The sequence below is a fragment of the Tupaia chinensis genome, unplaced genomic scaffold (genome assembly GCF_000334495.1).
Source record: "Tupaia chinensis unplaced genomic scaffold, TupChi_1.0 Scaffold000430_1, whole genome shotgun sequence".
NCBI classification, from domain to species: domain Eukaryota; kingdom Metazoa; phylum Chordata; class Mammalia; order Scandentia; family Tupaiidae; genus Tupaia; species Tupaia belangeri.
In genome coordinates this window covers 1,437,322-1,447,796 of record NW_006159935.1, presented here as the reverse complement: position 1 = coordinate 1,447,796, position 10,475 = coordinate 1,437,322, and the positions used below count along the sequence as shown (strand labels likewise).

The window sequence follows — 10,475 nt, the reverse complement described above, 5'->3', positions numbered from 1 at the left end:
AAACACTCTTAAAAATTCCACTTGGAGGCCATGGTGGTTAAAGGCACTGGACTTCCGCATGACTGACTGTGGTTCGAGTCCCAGACTGGTGGCTGCTTTCTCTCTCTCTTGTTCTTACTCTGTCCTTCTCCGGTCAAATTGAAATAAACAAATGAATAAATAAATAAGTAAAATTAAATAAAATAATTCCTTAAAAAAATTCCAATTGTACTGTAATAGAAAATATCTCTTAAAAATTCCTCAAACCTTGTTAGCAATATTAATGGTTGTTATATCTAATAACTTTATCTATTTATATAATTAATATTCCTTATAGCATTAACCTCATAGATACTTCAAGCAAAAATAAATGATTTTGTATAACATTTTATTAGAACTTAATATATTAAACTTAATATATTAAATGTATTAAACTTAATATATTCAATTACTGCTCAATATATTACATTCTAAAATAAAGCTGGAATCTTTGAAAAAGTTTGAAAAGACAAACTGAAAACAAAGCACCAGTAATCTTTTGACGTCAAATTTTCAAAGAAAAATAAAATCACTCCCAAGATACATTGTCATATTTTCAGTGTTTCTGACAGTGTCCATCCCATTCTGTTATCAGGTATGAAATGTGGTGCCTCCTCTCCACGTGCACCTGTATTGTTTTCCAGGTGAACAGAATGGTTCTACCAAGATTTCATTACTGTTCACAGTTGGTGCCTTGTAATTCTATGTAATTTTAATTAAAGAAGAATTCTGAAACAGACTCCCTCTGCACTACCTCCAAGCATACAATTAGCAGAGTACAGTGTCTGCTGTGAACAGTCAGTTAATGATTTCAGTTTAATAATTTATTCTTACTTTTTCAGTGCCAGCTATCCTAGAAAAATCAGAAGCTAAAACTGTATGTAGCCAATGCATTTAAGGTACATAGTTTAATCATTTCAAAAGGGTGGCTTTCTGTATGTAAGTCTAATGTCTCTGCAAGCCCCCAAATTTTTATAAATGAGTGAACAGCATTTTCTCTCTCAAGGATTCAAGGAGAAAATAAATTTAGATTTCCTTCTTCAATGTAACTATGTCTAGCAGATGGTTTTTATGTCAAAGCATCTTCCTCTCACTATTTCAAAACAAGACATTCTTCTCAAGTACCCCCCTGGGGGGGGGAATAAGTTTATACACTGGTATTAAGTCAAATTTAAAATAGTTTTTTTTAAATGTCTCTAACTTCTGCAGTGAGACATTTCCCTAACTTGAAAATCTGGACAAGTGAGTCGAGCTGCAATTCTTGATCCTAAAATACATTTTCATTTAAAGAAGTCATGTTATTATAGTATAAAAAAAAATGAGGCGTTTCCATTAGTTATTCTTCTTTTAGGAAATGTGAAGTCTCTAAATAATCATCATTTTTGCACTGACTTTGTATCATATTAGTGTATTCTGGAGTTAGTGCCTCAAATGTAAAGATGTAGGAAAATTAAGTTTGACATAAAACATCAGCAGCAAAGAAACAACCATACTTTTAATGACACTTTTTAATATTGGCATTAAAGAAGGAATTCACAACATAATTTTATTTTCGTTGTGGGTATAAAAAATCATGGCTATTATATAACAGTAAAATTTTGTTTTTGTATCTATTCATAGTCATAGGTATGCCACATACAAAAGATCTCAAACTTCTTAATAGTTAAAACCATGGTTTCCAATATACAGGTTAGCATTCTTTTTCCTATAGAAATCAGTGCATTGTAAATACTAATTAAAATTACTTATGGTTGTCTTACATATTATTTCTAGATCGCCATTTAAAACTACATAACCAAGGAAAAAGCATCATAGAAAAGTAAACATATGTGATTAAAAATCATAGCTGTAGAGTCTCCCTAAGATCACTCTACATTTTGGCGCTTTGCACTTGAACTTAGCTCTATAGCATCTCATGTCTGTATGATAACAACATAGAGCCGAAGTGTAGTTACTGGCTGGCTGTGGTGCCTCATGGTAACACTGTGCTCAGTGACGCTGAAGCCACGTGGGAAGCCTGGTTTTGCTCCTGTGGCCTCCCTGTATGTGTTGGGAGCTGGACAAGGAAGCACATGTGTGCCTATAGCCCCAACTGGCTAAGGGTGGCAGTGAATGGCAGTGTACTGACCCTATAGGGAATACCCATCTCTGTCTCTGTCTCTTTTCTTTCTATCTCTATCCCTCTCATGGAAAAAGTAAGTTTAAAAAAATAAATAAACTTGAAGACCGTACATAGCTACATGAAGCAGTGAAAAAGTTCAGTCTGTCCTCTACTCTCAAAGGGTAGGTAGAATGAGTGAATATCCTGGACCTTCTTAAAAATATCATTTAAATGACATCTTAAAAATATCATTAAATACAACAACCACAGGAGTACAGAGGCACATGCCTTTACTAAACACATCCAGCAGTAAGTACTGCAATAAAACTTCTTGCAATGTGTAACATAATGCTGGATTTATGTTCACAAATCAAAGCATAAATGGCAATGTAATCATGTCACATTTGATCCAAAGCTTTACAGTAAACAAGAAATTTTTTAAAAATAGCAATTACATCACTGTCTTTATGTTATTGTTCATTGGCCTCTTTGAACGTTTTTTTTAAAAAAGTGGCCCTATTCACATTTTTAAAAAGTAGTCCTAAAAGTAAATGACATTTTATCTTTTCCTTTGATTTTACTGTTGCTTCATGTGTCAATCAAAATGTACTAAAATTCACACCTACTTTCAATTTGTCCCAGTTTTGTAATTTAGTTTATATTTTGTAAACAAATTTTAGGTAGAAAACAATGGGTGGCCATTGCTTTTTTTCACAATAGCTTTAATATGAGTTGCTTAAGAAACACTTTTAACCAAAAGAGTAATTTAAAGAACTATATTAAAAGTATGCCCTCTTGTCCCTAAAGTGGAAAATGTATTCTCTGCTCCCTTATATGTGTTTTGGAGGGTAAGAACAATTGCAACCGTTTGTTTTTCAGATATTCGGGACAGTGGGGGCCCCAAACCTGTGATGGTGTATATCCACGGTGGCTCGTACATGGAAGGGACTGGCAATTTATATGACGGCAGTGTCTTGGCGAGTTACGGCAATGTGATTGTCATCACGGTCAACTATCGACTTGGGGTGCTTGGTAAGACATCTTTTGCTTATTTTTCACCATAATCCATGAGGAATGTGATAGTTTTGTTTTGACGTGTTTTGCTTTCCTTTGTCTTATCCTTGTTCTATGCTTGTTGACTTTTTTGGAACAAAAGTTTTGGTAGTGTTGGTAAATTCTAAAAAATGTGTGTAAATGATTTGAAAAAGGGCAGCACTTCAGGTTGATTTTAAGATGTGAATCTAAGAGGTAATGAAATTATTCACACTGTTGAGGACCGTGCTTCCTGGTTTGGCTTTATAGAACTGTGAAATGCAGTAGTGACGAGGCCATAGCAAAGAAGAGTTAGTCCTCGGACAAATTTTCCTCTTTCCACTTTTCTTTTTTACAATGTTATAAAATTGCTTGAGGCTTGCTATGAGCTTAGAAACAAGTTTATATTCTCTTCTCGAATATGTGTATGGACGGACTTTGAGGAATGATGGCCATTGAGGTTTATAGGTTTCATTATATTTTCTTTTATAGGGATTCCCATAATTGGAATAATTTATCTGAGTGTATTTTGACTGAATTATTTAATTTTTAAAAACATGCATTGATTTATAAAGTGAAAAGATAATAATGCACACTGTTAAAAATATTTACAAAATAGAGTCAAAGTGAAAATTCTGTTTTGAAGGAAAGTATATAGAATTATTGTTTTTAAAATAACTTTCAGGTACTCTGAGATAGACATCTTGTCTTATGTAATAACCAGTTTTTAAAACATAAAATTGCTGTTCTACTGGTTTAAGCTTTTTATCAGTGTTGTCACATCTGAGAAATAATATTGTGTCACTTTATAAAACATACTCATCTGTGGTATTTTAGTTAGCAAAATTTGCTAGAAGAGCACAATTAATCTACAAAAGATATTTTTTAAATCTAATTGTTCTCAAAGTTTTATTCCATCCTACATATTTAAAGAGCTATAATTTATCATTTTGTTTGGACACAAACAGATGTCTCTTATTTTCTTTTACCATGAAATATGTTTTTAGAGAAATTTGAATTTGAATTGTATCCTCTTACAAAAATGTGTAATGACTGTAAGTATCATACATTTTAGTCATGTTGAAAATCAGGTTTTTATCCTTTTCAGTGTTAGTTATCATCGTTCTAACTCCAAATTCTCTTTCTGCTCATCACAGAATACAAGGTATTTTTATCAATCGAGTTTATATATCTTGGGGAGGGAGATATTTTAACAATGTAGGGGTGAAATCTTGATTTTCTCTTAGTTTTCTGCTTTGAAATTTGGAGTATATAAGTAATAGGATAGAAACATAAGTAGATTTTGCAGGTAGATGTAGAATGTTGCTTCTTCTAATGTGGAAGTCACATTAGTTCTCCCACAGTGTCTAACATTGCTTCAGGTATCCTTAAAATTTCTGTTGGCAGATGTCAGTGTTTTTCATCCTTGAAAAACGTGTACATTAGAAGATACGTAAATAGGGGTTCATCCTAATTCTTGAATATCTTAGTGTGAACATTTGTTTTCTATGGGGCACTTTAAGGGAGGGTCTTCGATATATTTAATGCATTCCATTTCAGTTAATACATAAATAGGGGTTCATCCTAATTCTTGAATATCTTAGTGTGAGTATTTGTTTTTTATGGGGCACTTTAAGGGAGGGTCTTCGATATATTTAATGCATTCCATTTCAGTTATAACATCATTTATTCCTCTATTTTATTGACGATTACTCTCAAGTGAAAAACCTCAGCAGTGACCAGTTTGCAAATTAAAAAATTAAATTCCAAATTATGCTAACAGCCTTTTTAAGAATTGAACATACCATTATTTAGCATATATTTATTTTATTAAAAGAAAGTTTTCTGGCCAAACCTTATGTTGCCTTTTTCTGTTACTGACTATAAACACATGACGGTTTCATAAAATAAACTTTTTTATATTAATATAAGGTTTGACTTTTTTTTTAAATGTATTCAGAACTCGTGAGGACTTGTTGCAATCTCTCCATTTCGAATCCTTCATTTATGCTCATATCTTATATTTAAATGCTATATTCTGAATGATTAAATTGCATGACAACAGATTAGTTAAAAAGTGAAGAGCTCAAACAATTGATTGGTGCATATAATGGCAGAGTGTTGGAGTTGATGAGGGACAACTTTACCAAAAACAACTATTTGTTCGGGCTATGCTGGAATCTAATATTTAATCTTCATTTGGCTCCTTTACTCCTTTAGACACATCATCCTCAGTACTCAGCCAAAGGCAGTCCTTTATAGAACTTCTCTCAAAATGACAAAGTACACAATTCTGTCAGTGAAACGTTTTGGGTGTATCTCAAGACATTAGTTCTGTAACAGTTGTATTCTGGTCACTCAATTCCTGAAACATGTGTTGGGCCTTGAGAAAAGGTGTATAAATGGATTAATTTATGACAAAGAAATGCTCGTCTGACACCACTGCAGCAATAAAGACTAGACGTCTGAGGTGGTTATTGTGGATAATTTGTCTAACAATAACAAGAGAAGCAAAGGTTTCCTGGATGTGATATTCAAAAGTACTGCTGCCCAGTTTGCACTTGGATGTATGTTGGAAATTAAGTAGAAAATAAGACTTGATCCCACACCAGAGAACACTCTGAGTTGTGTTTTTATTCGAGTGTTTTGGTGTGAAGAGTATTGGGTGTCCAGTGTACTAATGGCTAATGATAAGACGCTGGCTCGGGGCCTGCAGATGGCATGGTTGTTAAGGCGCTCGAACCAATCCCATGTGGCTGACCACAGCTTGAGTCCTGGACCTGGAGGCTTGAAAATCGTGCTGGGAATGTGTGCATGTGTGCCCAATATCTTGAGAGGAGAATGGAGAGAAGTGATTGTGGCATGGCCATCTCCCCGGGAGGGTGATTTCTCACTTTCCCTCTCTCAACCTCTTCTCTCTCTGGCGAAGGCAGGCACCCTACAGCAAAAAGAAAGTTTGCTTTGATATGATTGGCAGAAGAGATCAGATGTCTGGAACAGGTAAAGTAATTAGCATTGATTTGAATTTACCCTCTCAGAGGAGAAGCCTTACAATTTTCGTTTTTTATGTTTTGCTTTTAGCAAGAAGTAAACATAAGATATTCCAGTTGTAAAATTTATATAGTTATCTAGCAGCTTTGGTTCTAGTTTAAAGCATTTCATGTTATAAAAAATATTTTGTTACAAATTAGTAATAGCATAGAAGGAACAAAATGCTTGTGATAGCATTGCTCTGCAGAAGCTTGTAACGGCTCGCCAAGACGCTTCGAGGTTTCCATTGGAGTGTAATGTACGCCATCACTGTCATTATGTTGTGTATGTTCTTAGTTCCTGGAAATGCTATTGCTAATGGTAAGAAAAACTGTTAATAAGGTTAACAATGATGTGAGGGGACCAGGACCCTGCTTGCTGACCTCAACCCTCATTTCCTTTGAGAACGTCACTTGAGCTTGCCTCATCCATGCTCCTTATCAGTGATCTTTTAAACTTTTCACTTCTGGCTATATATATATATATATATATATATATATATATATTTCTCTTTAGCCAGTTTTAACATAAACTCTTTGCATATGTGCTTTCTTCAACATCTGTTATTAAATAAACTGTAACCTTTTAACATATATTATACTTGTTAGTAGTGTTTTTAATATTTGAATGTATTTTAAATAAAAATTAGTATCTTGAAAACTTGGGGGAAATGCTCTGATTATATGCTTTTAAAAGAAAAGCCCAACAGGCTTTTCTGTTGTTACAATCCCAGCCCGCTGATATTCGGGACATGTTGTGGCCAGAATATTTTTCCAGCCACCGGGGCTGGGATTCAAACTACAGTTGGCCGTGTGGGATCTGGCTACCTTAAACACTAAACTACAGGCTGGCCCGAGTACTCTACTTTTATTTTAATGTGGATATTTTGGAAGCAACTATGTAGTTCATAATTCTAGACCATGTGATTTATTTTAGAAATAAAATTTAAATATTTCAGAAGTACTGATATCTACCAAGAAATTTGGCAAGTTTTGAGGAAAGAATCTAATCAATATTATACGTAGTAATCTAATGTATACACCACTCATACATGGAAAAAATAAAGTACTAGTCCACCTACTTGTATTTGAAGAATTTCATTTACTTTTTAATGCCATGTTGGACTAAATCATTTTAAACAAGGTTTGTTAAATTTACTGCACATCAATTTTAATGAGCATTTCAATTTATTCTTATTCTATTAGACTTGGGTTAGTTAATTTTTTTAAAGAATTATTTTTATTTTATTTATTTATTATGATGATCATTATTTAATTTGCCCTAAGACATGTGCACTCTCCAGAGAGAGGCAAAGAGAGAGAGGGAAAGTGAGAAAGCAGGCCACCGGTTCCAGGGGTCAAACTGATAGGGCATGAAGGAGGCCAGTGTCTCAATCACCATGGCCCTGCTGACCCTAAAGTTTGTTAATTATTATTAAATTTTCTGTATAATAATAATGATTCAAGTATTATCAGACAAATGACAGAAATAGATATAACTTTGGTATGGTCGGTTGCAAATAGCAGTACTGTGTCCAACAAGTGTACATTCTTTTCTGAAGAATATAAAATTGCCCTTTCATTTAAAGAGTTTTCCATTCAACTGAGAGGAGAAATAAATAATCAATAAAGATTAGTAATTAATATTCTATTTATAGTTTTTATAATACTGTGTTCAATCACTGATTTATATGTATAAAGTCATTGGATGTAGAAGGAGAACAAAAAAAAATCAGAACAACAGAAAAGAAAAGAAACATTAAATATCAGATAAATTACTAAGGATGTAGTGATTGAGATTTATATTTGAATCTGAAAGGCCTTAGAGCAGATTTGCTAAAGTCTATGGATGTTCAAGGTATTAAGAGAAATGAATATTAATTCCTCAAGTGGTACGTTGTTTTATCATTCTTATTCTTGTTTCTTTGAGTTGCTTTTGGGTCTGCCTGGCTCTAAAAGGAAAAACAAAATTCCCCAAATCCCAAAACCCAAAAGCAAAAATCTCAAATGGAGCCTTATATTTTACTGTAATATATAATCAAATATTAAAGTTTGTATAATGATAATGCCCTGCATTGCATCCAGTGTGTTCTTGGGAGGTAAAAGGAAAGGGACTTGGACTCTCCTTGGAGTCTAGGATTTCCCCATTAAACTGGCAGTGCTGGAGCACAGGTGGGATGGGTGAGTTGTCCCTGGAATCAACTGAGAGGAAGAGAGGACTTTTTTTTTTTCATTTTCCTTTTATTTATTTATATTCTTTCCGCTCTGAAAAAGTGGGAATAATTTTTGACAAATGCACTCACATAAATAGGATGCTGAAGTCCTATTTGAGTTGTATTATAGAGAAAATATTTCAGAAACATAGACCACAAACATGTACAACCGATCATAAAATGCATGTCCTCATTTTCTAGGAGGATGGTGAAAAGAACAATGAATTGAATTTTGTAATTATCACAATCAGATAAAAGAAACATATTAGTCAGAAAAATATGTAAATTACCTTTTCCTCACACTATGCTACAGAGTAATTTTTTAGTGTGTTACATTGTTTTTATTTGAAACATAGAACAATGTAGGACTTGTATGATAGCTTCATGTCATTAGAATATGCAAGAATATTCTTAGTATATGATTATTTATAGAAACCTTCTGTTTCTATAAAAAGACATAATAAATGCTCACAACTTCTCTTGTGTCATTTCAGCTAACCAAATGCAATCTGGCTAAGCTATTCAGTGATTTCACTTACAGCAGGATAGAGCTAAAAGCCAGTTTGGAACAATGGACAGTTAATTTGATCAGTAGATTTCTCCTCTCAAGCATCAGTTATATAGCAGCATTTTACTAAGGGGTAGTGGCAATCAATTTTAGATTAAGTGCTAAAATGCGTTCCTGGAGAAGAGATACTTTTTGTTCTGGAAAGAAGGATTTTAAGCAGCTTACAACAAAAGTAACTAGTTATGCCAAAACTTAGAAATAACCTGAAACTAAGCATATCAGTTAATGTGAATAGTAGTTAAAAGAAGAACAAAAATATGTTTTATGTACAAGCACAAAGGCTCATTCATTCATTCATTTTTCAGTGTTGATTTATTCACTATAAATTGAATTATATTATGTAGGAGCAATCTGCTAGTTTCTGAGGCCATTGTGAAAAACAAGGTAGACATGATTGATGCTTTCTTGTAGATTAGAAGCTATAAAGGAAGATAGAAAATACATGAATAATTGTATTTTTACATAGGTAATAATTTAGTACAAAGTCAACTCTCTTTCCAAATGCCTGTGTAAGTGCTGGAGAAAGGACAAGTGCAATAAGTAGTGAGCTATTCCATCGTAGAGGCTCAAAGTTTCCTCTAAGGAGGTGATATTCAGGTTTCCATTTTTGGTATCTATTAAGAAAGCCCTTGTCAAGATTCCCAAGGACTTCCAGATGCCAGTTCCATTGTTCACATTCTCTGTTCTTGTTTCTCTTGATCTCTCCCTTGCATGGGGCACAGTTAACTAGTCCCCTCTTGTCTATTTGTTTCTTGCCATCCTCCAAGGATTTTCTCACACTGCCATGTCTGCTTCTTCTCAGGCTCTTTTGCTACCTCCAACTCTCCTACGGAGACCTCTAAATGTTGAAGCGACACTAATAGAATTCTTGATGTTTGTCTGTTCTATCTCTACGATATGTCCCTGGAGCACTTCCTGCATAAGTCTAGAGACCATCTTCACCAGAGTGACTTTCCAAAACTATTTTTCAGGACTGACAACTCCTTGTGTTTCCAACTTCTGTACTTCTGCCTACCAACCTTTCCATGTAGATGTTTGAGAATATCTCAGATGTACCGTAGCTGGAACATGTTGAGTTTCTCAGGCGTCATTATTTTATTGTCTTCCACATCTAAATTGTAACAGTAATCTCAATAATAGTAATAATAGCCACAGTTGATATGGAATTCTTGTATGCCAAAAACAGTTTTAGGTAGTTTGTATAGTTCATTTTATTAAATTCTCATAAAAATCCTATAAGGTAAGACATTTATTTATTTATTTATTTGTTTGTTTGTTTGTTTAGAGGTTTTTGCCTTACGGCACTTGTCCTCTCTGGAGGAGAGACAGAGACACACACACACACACACACACACACACACAGAGAGAGAGAGAGAGAGAGAGAAATCACCCTCCCCCCGGCTCCCGCGTGGAATAGCCATGCCACAATCCCTTCTCCTCCACTCTTCTCCTGGGATCTGGGCATGCATGCACATGTAACTGGCATGAGTTTCAAGCCACTCGGTCTGGGACTT

The 10,475-nt window shown here is 34.1% G+C and overlaps 1 protein-coding gene across 1 annotated transcript in view; it reads left to right on the top strand.

Moving 5' to 3' along the window:
• The window catches only part of LOC102488139 (neuroligin-1), a 502,350-nt gene that overhangs the window by 5,028 nt on the left and 486,847 nt on the right, over positions 1-10,475 (top strand). The window contains exon 2 of the mRNA XM_027774418.1: positions 2,999-3,151. Within this exon, the coding sequence (XP_027630219.1) occupies positions 3,031-3,151 (121 nt within the window). The 5' untranslated portion in view covers positions 2,999-3,030. The remainder of the gene's footprint in view (positions 1-2,998; positions 3,152-10,475) is intronic.